Below are 25571 nucleotides of genomic sequence, written 5' to 3'. Positions count from 1 at the left end.
CATTTTGAATCGCTGCAGGCCTCCTGGTATAGGTAGAACAAAGTTCAGTACAGCACAGGAACAGGCCCTTCAGCCCACCAAGTCTGTGCTGACACAGATGCCCCTCTCATTTAATATTTTCTTGCCTCTACGTGGTCCATATCCCTCTATTTCCTGCCTATTCATGTATCTATTCAGATGCCTCTTGAATGTTGTTATAGAATCTGCTTCCACCACCTCCTCCGGCAGCACATTCCAGGCATTCCCCACCCTCTGGACGAAAGACTTGCCCGTTACATCTCTTTTAAACTTTCTCCCCCCTCACTTTCAATCGATGCCCTTGGATAATTAACCCTTCGACCCTGGGAAAAAGCTCTGACTATCCACTCTATCCAAGCCTGACATAATCTTGTAAACCTCTATCAGGTCACCCCCTCATCCTCCGACGCTCCAGTGAAAACAATACAAGTTTGTTCAACCTTTCTTCTTGGTCAATATTCTCCAAACCAGGCAACATCCTAGTAAATCTCTTCTGCACCCCTTTCAATGCATCAACATCCTTCTGATAGTGTGGTGACCAGAATTGTACGCAAAACTCCAAATGTGGCCTAACCAAAGTCTTATACAGCTGCAACATGATTTTCCAATTCCTATGTTCAACGCCCCGACTGATGAAGGCCAGCATGCCATACGCCTTCTTGACCACCTTGTTCACCTAAGTTGCCACCTTCAGGGAATTGTGGATCTGCACACCTGGATCCCTCTGCATGCTAATATTTCTCAGGGCTCTACCGTTTACTGTATACTTTCCTTTTGCAGTAGACCATCCAAATCGCCTCACCTCACATTTGTCCGGGTTAAATTCCATCTACCATCTTTTGGCCCACGTCTCCAGCCGATTTATATCCTGCTGCATCCTCTGACAATCCTCCTCACTCTCCGCTACTCCCTCAATTTTTGTATCATCTGCAAATTTACTAATCAGACCACCTACATTTTCCTCCAAATCTATGTGACAGACCTCCAGTTAGAAAAGTACCCTTCCACTGCTACTCCTGAGGTATACCCACAATGATGCTAGGGAGGAAGTTCCAAATTTTTGACCTAGCAATAGTGAAGAGATGTTGATATATTTCCACATCAGGATGATGTGTGACTTGGACAGCAACATGCAGGCGGTGTTCCCAATTACCTGCTGCCCCTATTCTTCTAAGTGTCGAAGTTTGAACATTTGCAAGGTGTGGATGAAGGGGCCTTGGTCAATCCATCGAGTAGCCTGTCACCTGAAACAGCTGGCAGTGGTGGACTGGGTGCAGAAACAGGGTAATAAATTAAACTCTACAATATTGGAAGGGTAAGCATCCTACAGAAGCTGTGAAAACTGACCCCATTAAATAAAGAACTGCAACAGTAAAATGTTGGCAGTGGTTCGAAAAGCAACAATGAAAAGTATCCTAACAATTTAATTGTTCATTGGCATTACTTTCAGTCTCTTATTTCACATTAATCACATTAATGGAAATCGCATTAGTCCTTATTAATAATGTGACACTTACAGAATAACCCCTTAAAATTCTCACCTGACAATTATATTTATTTCCAAAATTCACTGTTCGTTATTGAAACAATTTTGATGTACATTAGTCAGTAAAAGAAAAACACAGCTAAAATGTGATCTTTGCCTCACTGTGTCTTCCTCAGCTGAAAAACTTCAGAACTTAATTGAATTTAATGGCTCATCGGCAGAGGAGTTGCTAACCCATTTAGAAAATGCCACTTGGGAGAATTTGCAAAGCAACGATATAAACAGGTAATAAGCACAATATTTAGTTGGACTTTTTCTTTTGTTTCAAAATGGTGTGACTTCACCAGAAATAACATTGAACTTGCTCAACCACAGGGCATCTTTTGAAGCTGGTCAGGAGTGGTCACTGGTGGCCCAATTCTGTCGGCTTCATGATATCACTCTCAGCATGGCCTACCTCCAAGAATGTGCCCGAGAGGATGAGTGGCTGCAGTTTGTGATCTTCGCTCAGATTCACAACTACCAACCCAATAAGGTAACCAGTTCCTAGAGATCAATCACTATTTGATTTGATTTATCATTATCACATGTATTAGTATACAGTGAAAAGTATTGTTTCTTGAGCGCTATACAGACAAAGCATACAGTTCATAGAGAAGGAAAGGAGAGAGTGCCGAATGTAGTGTTACAGTCATAGCTAGGGTGGAGAGAAAGATCAACTTAATGCAAGGTAGGTCCATTCAAAAGTCTGATGGCAGCAGGGAAGAAGCTGTTCTTGTGTCGGTTGGTACGTGACCTCAGACGTTTGCATCTTTTCCCCGATGGAAGAAGGTGGAAGAGTGTGTGTCTGGGATGCGTGGGGTCCTTGATTATGCTGGCTGCTTTGCCGAGGCGGTGGGAAGCGTAGACAGAGTGTAGACACTATATATTTGACCATTTCATTCTTCATTTCCCTACTCCCCCATGTAAAGCCACCCTATACCATAACATTAGACTTGAGTAATTGTTTCCAAGTTCCCTGGACCAGAGATCCTGCATCGTCGGGTCTAAAAGAAATGGCTACAGAGGTGACAGATGCTTTGGTTATAAACTTCCAAAATTCCTTAGATTCTGGAAGGGTCCACGTGCATTGGAAAATACCCAATGTCACATCTTTATTCAAGATAGGAGGGAGACAAAAAGCTGGAAACTACAGGCCAGTTAGCCATATATCAGTATTGGGGAAACTGCTAAAATCCATTTTAAGGAGGTTATAGCAGCATACTTAGAAAATCATAATTTGATCAGACAGTCAACATGAGTTTGTGAAAGGGAAATAGTGTTTAATTAATTTATTAGAGGTTTTTGAGGGAGTTGCAAGGAAGTTGGATGAAGGGGGGACCTGTAGATGCGGTACACTTGGATTTCCAGAAGGCATTTCATAGAATCATAGAAGCCCTACAGTGCAGAAGGAGACCAATCGGCCCATTGAGCCTGCACTGACAGACAACAATCCAGGCCTAATCCCCGCAACCCCACGCATTTGCCCTGCTAGTCCTCTTGACACTAAGGAGCAATTTAGAGTGACCAATCCACCTAACCTGCACATCTTTGGACAGTGGGAGGAAACTGGAGCACCCGGACGAAACCCACGTAGACACGGGGTGAACGTTCAAACTCCACACACACAGTGACCCAAGGCCGGAATTGAACCCGGGTCCCTGGCGCTGTGAGGCAGCAGTGCTAACCACTGTGCCACCAGGCTGCCTCTAAATAATTTAATAAGGTAACCACATCAAATGTTACTGTACAAAATAAACTGCACGGTATAGAAACATAGAAAAACTACAGCACAAAACAGGCCCTTCAGCCCCACAAGTTGTGCCGAACATATCCCTACCTTTTAGGCCTACCTATAACCCTCCATCCTATTAAGTCCCATGTACTCATCCAGGAGTCTCTTAAAAGACCCTATTGAGTTTGCCTCCACCACCACTGACGGCAGCCGATTCCACTCGCCCACCACCCTCTGTGTGAAAAACTTCCCCCTAACATTTCCCCTGTACCTACCCCCCAGCACCTTAAACCTGTGTCCTCTCGTAGCAGCCATTTCCACCCTGGGAAAAAGCCTCTGAGAGTCCACCCGATCTATGCCTCTCAACATCTTATATACCTCTATTAGGTCTCCTCTCATCCTACGTCTCTCCAAGGAGAAAAGACCGAGCTCCCTCAGCCTATCCTCGTAAGGCATGCCTCTCAATCCAGGCAACATTCTTGTAAATCTCCTCTGCACCCTTTCAATCTTTTCCACATCTTTCCTGTAATGAGGCGACCAGAACTGAGCACAGTACTCCAAGTGGGGTCTGACGAGGGTCTTGTATAGCTGCATCATTATCCCCGGACTCCTAAACTCAATCCCTCGATTGATAAAGACCAGCACACCATACGCCTTCTTAACCACCTCCTCCACCTGCGGGGCCGATTTTAGAGTCCTATGGACCCGGACCCCAAGGTCCTTCTGATCCTCTACAGTACTAAGAGTCTTTCCCTTTATATTGTACTCCTTCATCCCCTTTGACCTGCCAAAATGGACCACTACGCATTTATCTGGGTTGAAGTCCATCTGCCACTTCTCCGCCCAGTCTTGCATCCTATCTATGTCCCTCTGTAACTTCTGACATCCCTCCAGACTATCCACAACCCCACCAACCTTCGTGTCGTCGGCAAACTTACCAACCCATCCCTCCACTTCCTCATCCAGGTCACCTATACCCCAGGTATAGGGGTAACATTAGCATGGCTAAAGGAATGGGTAACTATCAGGAAGCAGAGAGTTCGGGTTAATTGGTCTATTTGGATTTGGCAAGGTGAGTGCCATTGGAACCAGTGCTAGTGCCTGAACTATTTACACTCTCTGCCAATGATTTGGATGAAGGGACTGGATGTGTGGTAGCTCAATTTACCAATGATACCTAGATGGGTAGGACAATAAATTGTGAAAATCCCCTAGTAGCCACACTCCGGCACCTGTTCGGGTACACTGAGGGAGAATTTAGCACGGCCAATGCACCTAACCAGATAGAGCATAATGCGGGAAAATGTGAATTTGTCCACTTTGGCAGGAAGAATTGAGAAGCAGTATATTATTTAAATGAAGAGAGATTGCAGAATTTTGTGGTACACAGGGAGCTGGGTGTTCTGGTACACGAATCACAACAAGTTAGTATGCAGGTACATCAAGTAATTAGGAAAGCAATGAAATGTTGTCCTTTATTGCAAGGGGAATGACATATAAATGTAGGGAAGTTTCACTATCTACACAGGGCCTAGGTGAGGTTACATCTGGAGTACTGTATACACTTTTAGCTTCCTTATTTGAAAAAAGATATAATTGTATTAGAAGCAGTTCAGAGAGAGAAGGTTCACTCCCAACATTTCTTTGCAAGATCAGCTCCTCATTCTAGGAATGAGTGAACAGGTTGGGTCTCTAGCCATTGGTGAGAGGTGATCTTGCTGAAACCTACAAGATCCTGAGGGGATTTGATGGACTACATACTGGAGGATGTTTCCACGTGTGTGAGAAACTTGAACCAGGGAAATACGAGGTCTACCAATTAAGACAGAGATCAGGAGAATGTTTTCCTCTCAAAGGGTTATAGTATGTGGAATTCTCTTCAGAAAGCAGTGGAGGCTGGGTCGTTGAATTTATTCAAAGAAAAGTTAGACAAATTTTTGATAGATGAGGGTGATGGTGGCAGACAATAAGGTGGAGTTGAGGCCACAAGCAAGTCAGCCATGATCTTATTGAATTGAATGGCAGGCCAGCTCTGAAGGGCTGAATGGCCTACTCCTGCTAAAGCCAGTTTAGAGTCGGATACTGAAACATTGAAGGAAGTTGATGTCTTTCCCTTTTTTTTTAAACCCCTCCTCCCCCTTTTCTTCCTGCTAAACAAAATAAAACTGGCCAGTAGTCCAGTTATCTCAGGGCCTGACTCCTGAATGGAACCTGGAGAAGGTGGGATTTTCACTGGGGCCTAGAATTAATTTCCTTTTGTCCCCATCCCTGGTCCAGATAACCTTCAAAGTCAAAACTTTGCCAGGGGTAGGCCTCTCCTAGAAGGATAAGCAGTGCTTGGAAATTTAACTTTTCTTGGGTACGCCATGCAGTTGAAGCTTATTAAAGTTAATCAATATCTCATTGATATCTGGAGATTTATTAGCAAGGAATTGGGTGGCAATTAGGTTTTCCAGAACCTTGGGGAGTAACTATCTTGAAGGAACTGTTAAGAAGTAGCTATATTAATGCACACACCAGTTGAAATGATTTCAGTAGTATCCATGCAAGTTCCATGCACTGCCTTCCTCTGGCATCTGTACACATGCTCCCTGTTGATATTATTAATTTTTTAAAAATCCATCATAAATAATTACTGTTGCCGTTACTATCCATGCTGGAGTGTGAAGTCCAATTAAAGTTGACACTGTTGGCAGGATTTTTTTTTCCTAATGACAAAACAGTTGGTTAGAAATAGTAGTGGACCATGTATTTTATGCAGAAATTCTCACAATGTGACATTTTCATGTGGTAATGGGGAATAGTTTCATAAAGTACATTTTGATTTATTAAATTTTGTCCTGGAATTGCACAGTGTACATACAATGCTGCATTATTACTCACAGCCTTGTTGCACAGGAATAATCAGTCCTGCTCAACCCGCGCATTGAAAAATAACCTTTTGTCTCTCTTTGCAAGGACACAAAGATGTCTGTTTGTTCCATTATCCATTGGCCCTGACTATATTTAGAAAAAAAACAGTAAATTGCTTTAAGCAACTTGAATTGTTAGTGAGCACTCGGCTGTCTCTGCTTTGTTGTGTTTCCAATAGCCACCTAGTCTTTATCTGCTGCTTTTCAATAGGTGGAAGCTCTCCTGAAAGACTTCAGTCCCACTCTTCAGGATCACCTGTCACTAGCTTTTGAGAACTTGTTGTTTGTCTCGCAAGAAAACCCAGTGAGCTGTGCTGTGACCAAGGAGGAGCCCAGCAAGAAGGACGAGTCTCCAGTGGATCTTTTTCAAGTTCTGTATTGGTGCCAGGAAAAGCCAAAGCCTTGGCGTTATCTTTTGAGTGAGGCAGTGCGACACAGTGCACCCGTGTTGAGTATCCTCGCTGCATGTTTTCAGGTGGGCACCCTCTGATGGCTGAACCCGACACAAATCGGAGTTCTAATTATAAAAGAGTCACTAATAAATCCAGTAAGGAATTCAGCAGAAACTTCTTTACCCAGGTTGGATTTGATTTTGATTTATTATTGTCACGTGTATTAACATACAGTGAAAAGTATTGTTTCTTGCGCGCTATACAGACAAAACATACCGTTCATAGAGAAGGAAACGAGAGAGTGCAGAAAGACCAACATAACTAAGCTGAAAGGCCTGTTTCTAATTGGTAAATATGATGTTACATTTGATAATAGATGAGCATTTGAATAAAATAATCTGGGCAAATCCATTCCAGAAGATTTTAAAGCAGGTGAAGATTTCTTAGTAGAGTGTAGTAAAAGCAAAATACTGCTGATGCTGGAAATCTGAAATAAAAACAGAGGATGCTGGATAAGCTCAGCAGGTCTGGCAGCATCTGTGGAGAGTTCTCTAAAGAAGAGTAGTTTCCTATTGAATCCACCCCGTGCTGCCAGGAAACCAGTGGTGAAGGTTCGCTGTCGGTGTGACTGAATGACACCACTGGCAGGAAGAAAATGGATTTACTTGAACATTTTGATTAGGGTTGACCTGAAAATGACTCACAAATATAAAAAATAGGAGCAAGTGTAGGTCATTCAGTCCTTCGAGCCTGCTCTGCCATTTAATATGATCATGGCTGATCCTCCATCACCACCCTCAGAGTCATAGAGGTTTACAGCATGGAAACAGGCCCTTCGGCCCAACTTGTCCATGCCGCCCTTTTTTTTAAACCCCTAAGCTAATCCCAGTTACCCACGTTTGGCCCATATCCCTCTATACCCATCTTACCCATGTAACTGTCTAAATGCTTTTTAAAAGACAAAATTGTACCTGCCTCTACTACTACCTCTGGCAACTTGTTCCAGACACTCACCACCCTCTGTGTGAAAAAATTGTCCCTCTGGACATTTTTTTGTATATCTCCCCTCTCACCTTAAACCTATGTCCTCTAGTTTTAGACTTCCCTTCCTTTGGGAAAAGATATTGACTATCTAGCTGATCTATGCCCCTCATCATTTTATAGACCTCTATAAGATCACCCCTCAGCCTTCTACGCTCCAGAGGAAAAAGTCCCAGTCTTTCCAGCCCCTCCTTATAACTCAATCCATCAAGTCCCGGTAGCATCCTAGTAAATCTTTTCTGTACTCTTTCTAGTTTAATAATATCCCTTCTATAATAGGGTGACCAGAACTGTACACAGTATTCCAAGTGTGGCCTTACCAATGTCTTGTACAATTTCAATAAGACGTCCCAACTCCTGTATTCAATGTTCTGATCAATGAAACCAAGCATGCCGAATGCCTTCTTCACCACTCTGTCCACTTGTGACTCCACTTTCAAGGAGCTATGAACATGTACCCCTAGATCTCTTTGTTCTGTAACTCTCCCCAATGCCCTACCATTAACTGAGTAAGTCCTGCCCTAGTTCAGTGTACCAAAATGCATCACCTCGCATTTGTCTAAATTAAACTCCCATCTGCCATTTGTCAGCCCACTGGCCCAATTGATCAAGGTCCCGTTGGAATCAGAGATAACTTTCTTCACTATCCATTATGCCACCAATCTTGGTGTCATCTGCAAAGTTACTAACCAAGCCCCCTATATTCTCATCCAAATCATTAATATAAATAACAAATAACAGTGGGCCCAGCACTGATCCCTGAGGCACACCGCTGGTCACAGGTCTCCAGTTTGAAAAACAACCCTCTACAACCACCCTCTGGTTTCTGTCAAGAAGCCAATTTTGTATCCATTTAGATACCTCACCCTGGATCCCGTGAGATTTAACCTTATGCCACAACCTGCCATAAGGTGAGTGAAGACTTTTCTCCTCTTCTCAGTCCTAAATGGCTCACCCTGTATTCTGAGACTGTGACATCTTGTTCTACTTGTGTTACTGAATCCTCTTAGCTAGAATCTTTTTTTTTCCTTACAGATTGTAAAGTTTTTCTTCTCCCAGATGCCCGGGCTTTTCATTTTTTTTTAAAAAGGTACTCATTCACATGAATGAGTCGCTGGCAAGACCAGCATTTATTGCCCATCCCTATTTGCCATTGAGAAGGTGGTGATGAATTGCCTTCTTGAACTTGCAGCCCATGTGATGTAGGCCCACCCATTGTGTGGTTAGAACATAGAACATAGAAAGCCACAGCACAAACAGGCCCTTCGGCCCACAAGTTGCGCCGATCACATCCCCACCTCTAGTCCTATCTATAGCCCTCAATCCCATTAAATCCCATGTACTCATCTAGAAGTCTCTTAAAAGACCCCAACAAGTTTGCCTCCACCACCACCGACGTCAGCCGATTCCACTCACCCACCACCCTCTGAGTGAAAAACTTACCCCTGACATCTCCTCTGTACCTACCCCCCAGCACCTTAAACCTGTGTCCTCTCGTAGCAACCATTTCAGCCCTTGGAAATAGCCTCTGAGAGTCTACCCTATCCAGACCTCTCAACATCTTGTAAACCTCTATCAGGTCACCTCTCATCCTTCGTCTCTCCAGGGAGAAGAGACCAAGCTCCCTCAACCTATCCTCATAAGGCATGCCCCCCAATCCAGGCAACATCCTTGTAAATCTCCTCTGCACCCTTTCAATGGCTTCAACATCTTTCCTGTGGTTAGCACTGCTGCTTCACCTTTCCTGTAATGAGGTGACCAGAACTGCGCGCAGTACTCCAAGTGGGGTCTAACCAGGGTCCTATAAAGCTGCAGCATTATCTCCCGACTCCTAAACTCAATCCCTCGATTAGGGAGAAAGTTCCAGGGGTTTTGACCCAGTGAAGGAACAGTAATGTAGTTCCAAGTCTGGGATGGTGTGTGGCTTGGAGGGGAACTTGCAGGTGGTGATGTTCCCATGCATCAGCTGCCCTTGTCTTTCTAGGCGATAAGAGGTTGGGGTTCTGGAAGGTACTGTCTAAGGAGCCTTGGTGAGTTGCTACAGTGCATCTTGTAGATATACACACTGCTGCCTCTGTGAGTTAGTGGTGGAGGGAGTGAATGTTGAAGGTGGAGGATGGTGTGCCAGTCAAACGGGCTGCTTTTTTCCTGGATGTGTTGAGCTGCTTCAGTGTTCGAGCTGCACTCATCCAGCCAAGCGGAGAGTGTTCCATCACGCTCCTGATTTGTGCCTTGTAGATTTTGGAGAGTCAGGAGGTGAGTTACTCTAGATAGATAGATAGATACCCTACAGTGCAGAAAGAGGCCCTTCGGCCCATCGAGTCTGCACCGACCACAATCCCACCCAGGCCCTATCCCCATATCCCACCCACTAATCCCTCTAACCTAGACATCTCAGGACTCGAAGGGGCAATTTTAGCATGGCCAATCAACCTAACCTGCACATCTTTGGACGGTGGGAGGAAACCGGAGCACCCGGAGGAAACCCACGCAGACACGAGGAGAATGTGCAAACTCCACACAGACAGTGACCCAAGCCAGGAATCGAACCCAGGTCCCTGGAGCTGTGAAGCAGCAGTGCTAACCACTGTGCTACCGTGCCGCCCACTCTCTGCAGAATTCCTGGCCTCTGATCTTTTTAAAATAAAACACTCAAGCAAACAAATCTAATACCAATTTACAACATCCAACAAACTCCATCCTGCTGATTAGAGGAATGTTTTAAAATGATGTAATCAAAAATTGCTGATTTGTATCAATCTTCCCTTCAATCATTGTGATATGCTTTGCTATGAACCTCAGACCTACATCTTGGATTTTCAATTTGTAAAACAAAACATCAGATTTTGAATTACTCACCCAAGTTCCATACATTTTTTTAAAAAACTTATTCCATTTCAATCACATTCTAGGAATTCTATGTGATCGCAGTTTTATTATTCTGATAAACAAACCCAGATATTGCTTCAGTCGTGCAGAGGAATTGATTGACAACATTTTGAAACACCGTTTAGCTGTGTTTTTCTGAGTGTGAAATGCAAAAACAACTAGACAATCAGCAAGTGAGATTTCAGAGAAAAACATGCTTCACAAAGCAAAGTCCACAAGTATAATTCTTCGAATAAGGCACCAGAAAGCAGATTACTGAATTTATAGTACCAATTGCAGGACTACCACCAGCACACAAGGGTTAATGGCATCTTTCTGTGCTTTTTAAAAATGATCCTAGTTAAGGGGTTTTGGAAATGTCTTTTTCCTCTGAGTTATAGAGTCATAGAGTTGTACAGTGCAGAAAAGGCCCTTCGGCCCATCGAGAAACCTTCTTGCCAACTGCTTAGTGACAACCGGCCCATCGAGCCTGCCCTGGCAATAACTACCACCAAAGGCGCGCAAATTCCATCTTCCAGCGCTTGTCCCATATCCTTGAATGTTATAATATTTCAAATGCTCATCCAAATACTTATTGATGGTAGTAAGATTTCCAGCCTCCGCTACCTTCTAGAGTTTCACCACCCTCTGAGTGAATTTTTTTTCTCAAAACCCCCATTTGCGCCTCACTCTAAAAATATGTCCCCTTGTGATTGACCCCTCAACCAAGGGGAACAGCTGCTTCCTATTTACCCTGTCCAAATCCCTCATAATCTTATACACCTCAATCATGTCCCCTTTCTGCCTCCTCTGTTCTAAAGAAAACAATCCAATCCTATCCAGTCTTGAAAGTTCTTTTGAAAGTCTGTGAATTGAGGGTTAGATTAGCAGGGGCAGTGTAATTTATTTAGTGGTCCTTATAATCAACAAAGGGCTTGCCCATCTGACGAACCAGCAAGGGTCCCACATTGCTTCTTTTCAGGAAGGCTAGCTGCATTAAGCATCCATGAGGCATGACTGGCCAGTGGTGGGGCTTCCCTGAGATTAAGGACCCTGGAAGCAGTCCACTCCCCAACGCTGCCAAGAACCCCTGGCCGGTCAAAGGCAGGCAGCACTTCATTGCTCAGCAGCATAACTTGGGATGTGGTGACTGCTGCCACATAAGATACACACCAGAGGCCCTGGCTCGCCAAGGCACCCAGGTGAATGATGGCAGGAGGAGGATTGCAGGGGAAGGGATCGGCAGCCAATCGGGTGGCTGTCTGTGGCCTCCCTCCTTCCTGGGTGCCTTCCCACATGGCAAGTTCAACAACCACCACTGGTTAAATGCCAGCTGTAGCATGATATCGTTAAGTGGGCGTTAATTGACCACTTCAGGGCTTCAATTGTCGGTGGGCACAGGAAGGAGTCTTCATGCCTCAGACTTAACCAGGGCAGAACAGAAGGTAGCAGGGACCCACTTGGAACCCTCCCATCCAATTAAATGACCCCAAGCACCAAACTCTCGTCCAGGAGAGCATTTGTGTGGCTGTGTGTGTGTGGCTGTGTGTGTGTCCCATGTTGACAGACATTCACTTTTCAACACTTTCACCAACTGTTAATGAGCAATAATTTGAATTACAAAGCTCTGAATTTATGTAAAATTGTGATCCTTTGAAGTTATTAATTTGATATTGTGGACAAATCATTTGTATTCAAAACATATAGACTAGAAAGCCTTGTATTTCACTCATTGCTATTTCTGAAATTATAAAATCAATGAAAAACAAAGTATTCACTGAATGTACCAGCAAAATGTTTTCTGACCAGTTTGAATTTTTAAAAATCTTTACAATGGGATGTGGGATTTGAAAGCTTGGCTGATATTTTACCATAGAATCCCTACAGTGCAGAAAGAGGCCATTCGGCCCATTGAGACTGCACTGACTCTCCGAAAGAGCATTCCAGCCATGCCCTCCCCTTTGTCCTATCCCCATAATCCGTAACCATGATAATCCATCTAACCTACACACCTTTGGGCACCAAGAGGCAATTTAGCATGGCCAATGCACCTAACTGCACATATTTGTTGCCCATTCCTAATTTTCTTTGAGGAAGTCGTGGTGAGCTGCTTTCTTGAACTACTGCAGCCCATATGTGTAGGTACACCCAATTTGGAAAGGAGTTCCACAATTTTGACCGAGCAACACTGAAGGAACGGTGATATGTCAGGATGGTGTGTGGCTTGGAGGGGAACTTGCAGGTGGTGATGTTCCCATGCATCTGCTGCCCTTGTCCTTCTAGATTGTAGTGGTTGTGGATTTGGGAAGTGCTGTCAAAGAAACCTTGGTGAGTTGCTGCAGTGCATCTTGCAGATAGTACATACTTGTACAAACTGCTTGTAATATGGAAAGTGATGAAGTGCACTATACTATCCCTGTTAGCAGGCTACATGCATGGAAAATCTTTTGGAACAAGTTGCTAAACTGTGAAAGGATTTTTTAAAAACTCTGTTTGACCTTCAGTCCAGATTACTATTCAACCTCCAACTAGGAAGCCAAGAAGCTTGATCTTGCACTGTCCCCTGTGTCCAGGAATTATCCGCTGCACTGTAACTAATTTTAGCTACTGCCTGCCTAGCAGCTTACAGCTTTGCCTTGCTGGGCTGAAGTCATTCTAACAGTACATACTTTTCCTCCCTTAATGTGTTAATGGGCCTCACTGTCGCAAGACTGATGTGGTGTGCAAGTATATTATCCTGACAGCCCTGGCATTCAATGGCATTACCATTGCTGACGTCCCACTATCAGCATCCTGGGGATTGCTATTGACCAGAAACTGAACTGGACTAGCCATATAAATAATGTGGCTACAAAGAGCAGGTCGGAGGCTAGGCATTTTGCAGTGTGGAACTTGCCTCCTGATGTCCCAAAACCTGGCCACCATCGACAAGGCACAAGTCAGGAGTGTGATGGAATACTCTCCACTTACCTGGACAAAGGTAGCGGAGTCTAAAACTAGAGGACATAGGTTTAAGGTGAGAGGGGAGAGATACAAAAGTGTCCAGAGGGGCAGTTTCTTCACACACAGGGTGGTGAGTGTCTGGAACAAGCTGCCAGAGGTAGTAATAGAGGCGGGAACAATTTTATCTTTTAAAAAGCATTTACAGTTACATGGGTAAGATGGGTATAGAGGGATATGGGCCAAATGCAGGCAATTGGGACTAGCTTCGGGGTTTTAAAAAAAAAAGGCGGTATGGACAATTTGGGCCAAAGGGCCTGTTTCCATGCTGTAAACCTCTATGACTCTATAAATGCAGCTCCAACAACACTCAAGAAGCTCGACGACACCTTCAGCATTCACTTCCTCCTTCACCGATGCACATTCTCAGCAGTGTGTACCATCTACAAGAGGCGCAGCAGCAACTCACCAGCCTGTTGAGAGCACCTTTCATATCCTGCTCTCATTACTACCACCTGCAAGTTCCCTTCAAGGCAGGCACCATTCTGACTTGGAACTCTATTGCCGTTCCTTCACTGTCACTGGGTCAAAATCCTGGAATTCCCATCTTAAACCACATGAACTGCAGCAGTTCAAGAAGGTAGCTCATCACCACCTTCACATGGGCAGTCGGGGTTGGGCAATAAACCCACATCCACTGAAAGAATAAAAATAACTGAACATTTAAACTGTTCAGAGCTAAATTTAACTCAATAGTGACATCGCACGTGAATGACCTGAAATTTCTCCTTGGTGACAGGATATCATTTAAGGTAGAATGTATTTTAATATGAACTCGGTGCTGCTTAATTGTAGATTTATTCCCATGATGCTGAAGGAACTTGGCATATGGTATGCAGTTGATTCAGTGACCTTGCTCATAAGTCAAATTTATGCATGAAACTATTTAAAACGGTAACAATTGCTCTGAACCGATTTTAACCAGAACATTCATCATACAATGAAGTCCATGTGTCTATAAATCATAATTATATGAAGCTAGGTTTTCACTGGGACAGGCACAATCAATCAATTAATGGATAAAATGCAGAAGTGGTTTTATTATTGATTTATGTTGTCTAATCTTTGAAACCTGAGTTCTCCCAGGCAAAGAATATATTGAATATTCTCAAAAATAAAAAAAAAGCTCCTAAACTTAGAATGTCTCCGTCTATCAACATATTATCTTCTGAGCAATAGAATTAAGAAACAAAATTTGAAAAGCCAAGATGCAGACCATCGCCCCAAGGTGAAACTGTGTAAGAGGGAAGTTGGAAGTAGAGACAAGATGAAGTCTGAGGCAGGGACTTCAGATTTGATGGCTTTAATTCTCGCCCTTGTCTGTGATTGCTCTGCTGTTGCTGGGAGTAATTGCTCACTTCTTCATTCACAGGAAACCGATATTCTGCAGTGCCTTTGTGTTTGGATAATGATGTCATCGGATGATGCGATCATCTCTGAAGCTACAAAGCACATTAATGATTCGATAGAATATCATGAATGGAATCTCCACGATCTGTCACTGATGTGGAAAGTGTTACTGGAAAGAAGAAAAAGCAAACAACTTGTCCGAGGGTTTCAGCTTTTTCAGAAGGTAGTGCAGGACATGTGTTTTTTCATTCGATGCTTCTTTTTGAATTTTTAGCCAGTGAATAGAACAAGATGGTACAGAGGAAGAAACCGGTGTAGAGAGCAAAACTCGACTCCATGTTGAGTCATCACAGCCCCAAGTGTAATCCTTGGTCTCGCACCAAAGCTGGCTAGTTTCAGCGAAGGTAACAGTTTGATTGCTACAGACTTCATTGTTGCCCTCCCTACATCTGGGACAATCAGCCTGGGTTCCTAAAGCTGATTGCTGTTTACTGACCCCAGCAGGAAAGATTGCCTATCGAGGAGAGAGTGGGGTTCAGCTGTACAGCTCCCCTATACTGCAATAGCGTGATGGTGTGCTCTCTACTACAATTGGTTACATTTGGAAATATGCCTGAACGTTTTACAGATCACAAAATAAAATTATGATATGTAAACTTAACGCTGGGCAGTTTAGGTTAAAATTTCTTCCAAGTCTTGTATCAGCTAGACTTGCTTGCGCTCGTGCTTGGCTTCGAACCCTGCACGAAAACAGGAACTTGGATCCAGATTTTTGCCCCTGGGTTGGGTGGACAGGGGTGAGAGAATTCGGGCTCTGAACCTGACCTTTAAAAATGCTGGCCTGAAGTTCTAATTTTTGTTGGTGTGGGCTAAATTTAGTGCGGAGGCTGCAGGGTAAAGGCGGGCTGGGTGAAAGATCTGCTTCTGAACTCTGGTACTTCATTGAATTCAATTTTTAAAAAGGATTAAAACAAAAACAGCCATCACCCCTCACCCTCTCCTGACCCCATGCACCCCACCTACCCCTCTACACAACCAATTGGCCCTTTATAATCTCCTGTGCCAACTGATCTAGTACCCACCATGGGCAAACCTCGAGCCACATGGACATAAAATAGAGTTGTGTCTATTGATGGTGTCGCTATTTTTTAAAAAAACTCATTCATTTAAAAAAACAAGCTCAATACATAGAAATTCTTTCAGCTAATCTCTTATGAAAACAAACATTTCTATTCTATAACCACTCGGAGCTGTCAAACTGCTCACTTAATAGACACCCCCATTATCATAATGTTAAACCAATCATTGCAGCACAAATCCTACAATGATGAACCTCAAGCTTCAATCAACAGACTGAATGAAATATCCAGTACTGATTGATTTTGAACTCCAAATTTTTTTAAAAAATTTCAATTCGAGCAGAGTTAAATCCATTAACAGTGTCGACAGATCCTATGAGTTTAAGCAGTTTTTATGCACAATTGTGTTTACTTTTAACAATCTCAAAGCGTGCCTTACCTCTCCCAGAGGTGAGTCAGGACCTTATCCAAAGGGGTACTTTACCTCTCCTGCTTTCCAAAATAATCTTCCAAGTTTAGTTCTGCTCTTACCTAGTCTAATCTGCATCCTCCTGGCCTACCAATAGCAAATACTGTGCTCAGGCCGGGACTTAGGATTTTCGGACATTTCTGCTATTTCGCCATGATGGAGCGCCTCAAAATTAAGCCTAGCATTTAAAGTGTGACACTGCGTTGTTGAAGGTGTCATTCTCACTAAAACAGGATTCTGTCCGCTCATTGGAGAGAATGGTAAAGGTTCAAGGACCATATTTGAAGAAGAAAGAAATTTGAATGGGGCCTAATAACGAAAATTGATCTCTTTGAGCAACTTTCCACCCCTAATAAATACCACCAAAAAATATAGGATTAACTGATCGTTTTTCTTGGTGCTAACTGTGATTCTGTGGACTGCCTTCTACAGAATGGCCAATCTAGAACACTTAACAGTACTAATATTGCAAGTGGCATATCTTTGGGCCAAAGTGTGATTCCATTGTTGTAACTGAACAGAACATCCACTGCTGTACATCTATGACAATAAATGGCCTGCTCTTCCTGCACATTGGCTTATCTTGAACCTTTTTTGTTTAAAGGACTGTCCCTGGGTCTACATGCTGGAGATGTATGAAATGTGCATAGAACACAAAAATCACCAAGAATCAAAGTTGAAACTTCAGGAATTCCAGAAATGCCTACTGTCTGTGAGTCTGTAATTTGTCAGCGCGCTGAACTGCATTGTGTTGGGAACAGTACAGAGTGCAAAGTGCAATAAATCAGAGATTTTGCAGCAGTTCTCGGCTGTTGGAAATGAAAAATCAAAAGTTTTAGGAGTGCAAGAGTCAGATCCTGGGTCGAAGCAAATAGAATCACAGAACGGTCACAACACAGAAGGAGCCTATTGCCCCTGTCATGTCTGTGCCGGTTCTCTGGGAGAGCAACTCACTGGGTTCCATTTCCCTGCCCTGTAGTCCTGTAATCTTTTCAAATAATTATCCAATTCACTTTTGAAGGTTTCTATTGAATCTGCCTCCCCTTTTCTCATGTTCCTGTTGCCTCTTGCTCCATTCACACTTTACCTCTCCTGCTTTCCAAAATAATCCACCAAGTTCAGTTCCACTCTTACCTGGTCTAATCTTTACACTCCTGGCCTACTCCACTCACCTAATGAAGAAGCAGCGCTCTGAAAGCTCATGATTCCAAATAAACCTGTTGGACTTTAACCTGGTGTTGTGAGACTTCTTATCGTGCCCACCCCAGTCCAATGCTGGCATCTCCACATCATGGCATTCGGCCTTGTTATTGTTCAATCATTTATTGTCCTTGAGCTGAATGGCTTGTCAGGGCATTTAAGAGTAAGCCAACATGCCGTGTGTCTAGAGTCACATGTAGGCCAGACCAGGTAAGGACGGCAGATTTTCTTTCCTAATGGAACCAGCCTCCCATCCATTGACTCTGTCTACACTTTCCGCTGCCTCGGCAAAGCAGCCAGCATAATTAAGGACACCACGCATCCCAGACATTCTCTCTTCCACCTTCTTCCTTCGGGAAAAAGATACAAAAGTCTGAGGTCAGGTACCAACCGACTCAAGAACAGCTACTTCCCTGCTGCTGTCAGACTTTTGAATGGACTTAACTTGCACTAAACTGATCTTTCTCTACACCCTAGCAATGACTGTAACACTACATTCTGAACTCTCTTGTTTCCTTCTCTATGAACGGTATATTTTGTCTGTATAGCACGCAAGAAACAATACATTCCACTGTATGTTAATACATGTGACAATCATCAATCAAATCAAAAACCAGATGGGTTTTTACAACAATCAACAATGGTTTCCTTAGACTTTTAGTTGCATATTTTTACTGAACTCAAATTTCACTATCTGCTGTGGTGGGATTCAAACACGGCTCCCCAGAGCACTACCCTGAGTCTCTGGATTACAAGTCCAGTAACAATACCACTATCCTAAATTGGTGTTCTCAGCCAACAGGAACAGTTTCTGCCTATTTACTCTCTCCCAGAGCCCTCACGAGTTTGAAAACTTTTATCAAGTATCCATGGTAATCTTACGGTCTTTGAGGAGAAGCCAGAGGGTGGTTGTAGAGAGTTGTTTTGCAAACTGGAGGCCTGTGACCAGCGGTGTGCCTCAGGGATCAGTGCTGGGCCCACTGTTATTTGTCCTTTATATTAATGATTTGGATGAGAATATAGGGGGCATGGTTAGTAACTTTGCAGATGACACCAAGATTGGTGGCATGGTGGACAGTGAGGAAGGTTATCTCCAATTGCAGCGGGATCTTGATCAATTGGGCCAGTGGGCTAACGAATGGCAGATGGAGTTTAATTTAGACAAATGCGAGGTAATGCATTTTGGTAGGTTGAACCAGGGCAGGACTTACTCAGTTAATGGTAGGGCATTGGGGAGAGTTACAGAACAAAGAGATCTAGGGGTACATGTTCATAGCTCCTTGAAAGTGGAGTCACAAGTGGACAGAGTGGTGAAGAAGGCATTTGGCATGCTTGGTTTCATTGGTCAGAACATTGAATACAGGAGTTGGGACGTCTTGTTGAAGTTGTACAAGACATTGGTAAGGCCACACTTGGAATACTGTGTGCAATTCTGGTCACCCTATTATAGAAAGGATATTATTAAACTAGAAAGAGTGCAGAAAAGATTTACAAGGATGCTACCAGGACTTGATGGATTGAGTTATAAGGAGAGGCTGAATAGACTGAGACTTTTTTCTCTGGAGCGTAGGAGGCTGAGGGGTGACCTTAGAGGTTTTGGTCTATAAAATAATGAGGAGCATAGACAAGGTAGATAGTCAATATCTTTTCCCAAAGGTAGGGGAGTCTAAAACTAGAGGGCATAGGTTTAAGGTGAGAGGGGAGAGATACAAAAGTGTCCAGAGGGGCAATTCCTTCACACAGAGGGTGGTAGTGTCTGGAACAAGCTGCCAGAGGTAGTAATAGAGGTGGGTACAATTTTATCTTTTAAAAAGCATTTAGATAGTTACATGGGTATGATGGGTATAGAGGGATATGGGCCAAATGCGGGCAATTGGGATTAGCTTAGGGGTTTTTTAAAAAAAAAGGGTGGCATGGACAAGTTGGGCCGAAGGGCCTGTTTCCATGCTGTAAACTTCCATGACTCTATGAGAAAAGCCCTAGCTTCACCAATCTATCTGCATGGCTGAAGTTCTACATCCTTGGGACCATTCCTGTAAATCTTTTCTGTATCCTCGCGAATGCCTTTACAGCCTTCCCATTGTGTGGTGCCCAGAATTGGACACCATAGTCTTGAACCAAACATTTTTACAGGTTCATTATAATAAAATCCTGGTATGAATGCACAGGGATATATTTATCCCTATTGTTATAACTAAACTCCTGCATATGCAAGGGGGGAATATTGGTAGTAAAACTGCAGCCATCACCTGACAAGCCAATATTTTTACTGCTCCTGCGAATAATATGTTGGCCTTGATAGAAAGAGGATTTGTGTATAAGGATAGGGACGTTTTGCTGCAATTGTATAGGGCACTGGTGAGGCCACACCTGGAGTATTGTGTGCAGTTTTGGTGTCCTCATCTGAGGAAGGATATCCTTGCTATAGAGAGAGTATCGTAAAGGTTTACCAGGTGGATTCCTGGGATGGCAGGTCTTGTTATATGAGGAGAGACTAAGTCGGTTAGGATTATATTTACTGGAGTTTAGAAGAGTGAGAAGAGATCTCATAGAAACTTTAAAAATCCTATTAGACAGGGTAGATTCAGAAAGAATGTTCCCAATGATGGGGGAGTCCAGACTAGGGGTACACAAATAAATTGCCTCGTGGCAACAACCCCATTATAAATTTTTAACCATAAAAACCACTAATTTCACCCAAGTCAAGGAATTGTTGTCACTTCTCGAACACTTCCAGTCTGATGTGAAATTCAAAAAGGAGATTCAGAAATAAACTGCATGTTGGAAAAGAAAATACATCTGACTTAACACTGGGTGGCTGCTTCCAATTCAAAACTTTCACAGCAGCTCATACGCAAAGGAGCTGGCCTTCAGGGCTTTCTTCTCTCACCACCACACTCGGTTAATCATCCCTCCTTGAATATTTTCCCCCTTCATCTCCAGTTCCATTGTCCTCAAACCCCTCGTTCAACTCAACTTCTCCAAATATAAAAATCTTTCATGCTTTCTATTTTGCCTCTACTTTCGGGTGAATTAAACTTAATATCTCATCCCTGTTTACTCAAGAAACATTTGTGAGATGCAAGTGTTCCTTGTCACCTCTCAATTCCTTTTGCAAATAGCTGAAAAACCAAGTTTCCCACTTATCTCGATGCAAATTTTAGATCCAACCTATTTACCTGTAATTTAAACCCAGCATAACCTCACTATAAATGCATCAACCTAACACCTTTAATCTTTTATCTCTTAGCCCTCAGAGCAACCTGTCTCTAGTAACCTTCTCCCTGTTTAATTAACCATGCACACACACACCGACATGCACACAGCTTTCTTTACCTACACAGAATACAAAGTTAATCTCTCATTACAATACTTGAGTAAGTTTGAACTCGATTGGTGTAGGTAATTTTCCCAAACGTAATGCTTTGCTTTTTTGTTGGAAGCTTGAATTGTGGTCAGCTCTGCAATTGCTCAACTTAAGTGTTGCAGTTTCAATTTTCAGTCACAAGTCAATTAGTGAGCTGAAGGAATAGTAACTCTACCTCAAAGTAAGAGTTTGATATTGCCGCATTTCAAATGCTAAATCCTAAAGTGCAGTCTGGGCCAGATGTTTGTTATTTTGCACTTGAGAACTTGATGTTTACAGATTAGGGTCTCTCTGTGCTTGATGAACATGGCTGAATTTTCAGCCCTCTATGTAAAACTGGAGCTATGTTTAATTGTTGTATTAATTTGGAGCCAATAACTAGTTTTCCTAGGGAGTGCAATTACTGAAGTAATGAAATTGGTCTAGCAATTTATAACTTTTCCAATAACTCGCACTAAACTCCATGATGATGTAATTGTCAATGAATGAGCCCAAATCTCTCATCGCTCCTGGACTTGCTGAATCCTAAAATTGAAAGGAAAGTTCTTGTAATTTAGAATGTGCTGTAGAGGAAATTCTGGGGCAAATGCCCCTTTGCCTTTTTTCAGTCATAATTCTGACCTGTAGGTAAACATGGACATAGTTACTGGCAGCAACTGCAGCTCAGTAAAACAATCCTGAGGCTAAAACAAAAATGCATGGGGATTTGTGAACACAAGGCTGTTTTTTGCTATTGAGTTTTATATTGTCTTAATTCACCAGTGTACTGTCATTTAATGTATTTATTGACTTTAACAGAAAAATGTAGCAACCAAATGCCATGGAATCCTTGTAATGTACAGTGTGCGTGTGTATATATTTTTATATATCAAACATGACAAGGAAGCAATTGTTCATTATGAACACTTCACCTCTAAATGTCATCTGTGTCTTAGAGCCTCCTAGGAGATCCATAAGAAAACGAACCTTCCCATTTCTTCACTCTGGAGCCCACTTCTGGGATTGACCTGGCAATAAAACTGACTGGTCTGAACTGTGGGAAATGGTGGATACTCTTGAGACATTTTGTCGTTTTCTTTCTTCAGAACATTTAACATTGAGTAATGTTGTGCAGTGTTGTCTGACAGTGAACACTTATTACAAAAGCTGTGAAGGAATCCAACATAACGGTTGGTGCCATTATGTATTTTTTTTTTGGAAGGCGAATCAATTGACATAATGAGCTGGAACACTGTGCCTAATGTCCCTGTCGGGGTTTCATTGCAGCTCAACAGGCAAAACGATTCCTGAATTTCAACGTCATAGGTGGCTTCTTGCCGATTTCCCAGTAAACGCAATAAAGAATTCCCATGACATGCAATCCATGGTTGACAATTGGCTTAAAATAGATTATTTTTGCTTTCACAGAGTTTTGAAGTTTGTGAATAGTTTATTGAGAATGTTTTTGCCATAAAAAGGCCTGAAGTCTTGCAAGAGAAAGGTAGTTGCACTGTTAAATTGAGCATGCCATAGCTCACAAAGGCTTATTTGCCAGCCAAGAATTCTCTGGCAAGTTTTAATAAGACCAAATCATTTATACAGTGACATCTCATGTGGAATATGTTGGCAATTAGGTTGTCAGTGAAGCAGTGGACTCGACGTGACTGTCAACAACAACACAGCCCTGCAAGTTGAATGCTTGGTCAGAATATAAAGTTGGGTGATGAAATAAGATGGACTTCCCCTTAAGATCAGCTTGGCATTTTTTTCTTCAATAAGGAGCACCAGGAAAAGATTTTGAAGCACTTTTAAAATCTGACCAGATGCTTGGCTTGGCTGAAATCCAGCTCCCCCTGGTGCTGATCATAACATCCCCAAGCTGAATGCCATCTGCGATGACGTGGTCCATGCTTCTGGCTGCTTCCCAGGATAAACTTTTGTAAATGGTGCACGTGACAGAATAATGCAGAGAAAGCTCCTCCAGCCAGTTTTAATCCAGTGAAGCAGCATTACAAGAGCAATATCTATCAGCACTGTATTGTTATCTCTGAGCTTCAGGTTAATTAATGGGTAGTTGCTGTTTAAGATGCAGAGTGTCTGTAATATGCTGTCCTGCAGCCTCGTGAGCTCTCCTGAATGTAAATTTCTGATAGTGCAATGAAATCTTCCAAGCTTCACCTCACTACTGGTAGAAAATTAAAGATATCACTAACTCTTAATGATCCATGATGTGGAGTTGCCGGCGTTGGACTGGGGTAGGCACAGTAAGTAGTCTCACAACACCAGGTTAAAGTCCAACAGGTTTATTTGGTACACGAGCTTTCGGAGCACCGCTCATGAGGAGACTCACCTGATGAAGGAGCAGTGCTCCAAAAGCTCGTGCTACCAAATAAACCTGTTGGACTTTAACCTGGTGTTGTGAGACTTCTTAATGATCCAGCCACCTCCCCACAACTTCCAGCTGCAGAGCATTGGAAATTGCAGCTGTTGTAAACCATATAATCCCCAGAGCCTATTAGAACATAGAACATAGAACATTACAGCGCAGAACAGGCCCTTCGGCCCACGATGTTGCACCGACCAGTTAAAAAAAAAAACTGTGACCCTCCAACCTAAACCAATTTCTTTTCGTCCATGAACCTATCTACGGATCTCTTAAACGCCCCCAAACTAGGCGCATTTACTACTGATGCTGGCAGGGCATTCCAATCCCTCACCACCCTCTGGGTAAAGAACCTACCCCTGACATCGGTTCTATAACTACCCCCCCTCAATTTAAAGCCATGCCCCCTCGTGCTGGATTTCTCCATCAGAGGAAAAAGGCTATCACTATCCACCCTATCTAAACCTCTAATCATCTTATATGTTTCAATAAGATCCCCTCTTAGCCGCCGCCTTTCCAGCGAAAACAATCCCAAATCCCTCAGCCTCTCCTCATAGGATCTCCCCTCCATACCAGGCAACATCCTGGTAAACCTCCTCTGCACCCTCTCCAAAGCCTCCACATCCTTCCTGTAATGTGGGGACCAGAACTGCACACAGTACTCCAAGTGCGGCCGCACCAGAGTTGTGTACAGTTGCAACATAACGCTACGACTCCTAAATTCAATCCCCCTACCAATAAACGCCAAGACACCATATGCCTTCTTAACAACCTTATCTACTTGATTCCCAACTTTCAGGGATCTATGCACACATACACCTAGATCCCTCTGCTCCTCCACACTATTCAAAGTCCTCCCGTTAGCCCTATACTCAACACAACTGTTATTCCTACCAAAGTGAATTACCTCACACTTCTCCGCATTAAACTCCATCCGCCACCTCTCGGCCCAACTTTGCAACCTGTCTAAGTCTTCCTGCACACTACGACACCCTTCCTCACTGTCTACCACACCACCGACTTTGGTGTCATCAGCAAATTTGCTAATCCACCCAACTATACCCTCATCCAGATCATTAATAAATATTACAAACAGCAGTGGCCCCAAAACAGATCCCTGAGGTACACCACTTGTAACCGCACTCCATGATGAATATTTACTATCAACCACCACCCTCTGTTTCCTATCCGCTAGCCAATTCCTGATCCAATTTCCTAGATCACCCCCAATCCCATACATCTGCATTTTCTGCAGAAGCCTACCATGGTGAACCTTATCAAACGCCTTACTAAAATCCATATATACCACGTCCACTGCCTTGCCCCCATCCACCTCCTTGGTCACTTTCTCAAAAAACTCAATAAGGTTAGTAAGGCACGACCTACCTGCCACAAAACCATGCTGACTATCACCTATCAATTCATTACTCTCCAAATAACTATAAATCCTATCCCTTATAATTTTTTCCAACATCTTGCCGACAACAGAAGTGAGACTCACCGGTCTATAATTCCCGGGGAAGTCTCTGTTCCCCTTCTTAAACAATGGGACAACATTCGCTAACCTCCAATCTTCTGGTACTATACCAGAGGCCAACGACGACCTGAAGATCAGAGCCAGAGGCGCTGCAATCACTTCTCTTGCCTCCCAGAGAATCCTTGGATAAATCCCATCCGGACCAGGGGATTTATCTATTTTCAGACCCTCCAGAATATCCTGCACATCCTCCTTATCAACTGTAATACTGTCTATTCTACTCCCTTGCAACCCAGTGTCCTCCTCAGCTATATTCATGTCCCCTTGCGTGAACACCGAAGAGAAATATTGGTTCAATGCTTCACCAATCTCCTCCGGTTCCACACATAACTTCCCTCTGCCATCTATAACTGGCCCTAAACTTGCCCTAACCAACCTTCTGTTCTTGACATACCTATAGAACGCCTTAGGATTCTCTTTAACCCTATCCGCCAAAGTCTTCTCATGTCCCCTTTTAGCCCTTCTAAGCTCGCTCTTCAACTCCCTCTTAGCCAATCTAAAGCTTTCTAGTGCACTACCCGAGTGCTCACGTCTCATCCGAACATAAGCCTCCTTTTTCTTTTTAACCAACAAAGAAACTTTTTTGGTGCACCACGGTTCCCTAGCCCTACCAATTCCTCCTTGCCTGACAGGGACATACCTATCACAGACTCGCAGTAGCTGCTCCTTGAAAAAACTCCACATGTCGGACGTTCCCAGTCCCTGTAATCTCCTAG

The 25571-nt window shown here is 43.3% G+C and overlaps 1 protein-coding gene across 1 annotated transcript in view; it reads left to right on the top strand.

Moving 5' to 3' along the window:
• spg11 (SPG11 vesicle trafficking associated, spatacsin) overlaps positions 1–25571 on the top strand; it is a 162657-nt gene that overhangs the window by 88773 nt on the left and 48313 nt on the right. The window contains exons 23-27 of the mRNA XM_078241193.1: positions 1681–1789; positions 1880–2039; positions 6402–6665; positions 14864–15064; positions 16994–17101. Coding sequence (XP_078097319.1) covers positions 1681–1789; positions 1880–2039; positions 6402–6665; positions 14864–15064; positions 16994–17101 — 842 coding nt within the window. The remainder of the gene's footprint in view (positions 1–1680; positions 1790–1879; positions 2040–6401; positions 6666–14863; positions 15065–16993; positions 17102–25571) is intronic.

Source organism: Mustelus asterias, chromosome 24, assembly GCF_964213995.1.
Source record: "Mustelus asterias chromosome 24, sMusAst1.hap1.1, whole genome shotgun sequence".
Taxonomy (NCBI): Eukaryota; Metazoa; Chordata; class Chondrichthyes; order Carcharhiniformes; family Triakidae; genus Mustelus; species Mustelus asterias.
This window is presented reverse-complemented; position numbering and strand designations above follow the sequence as displayed.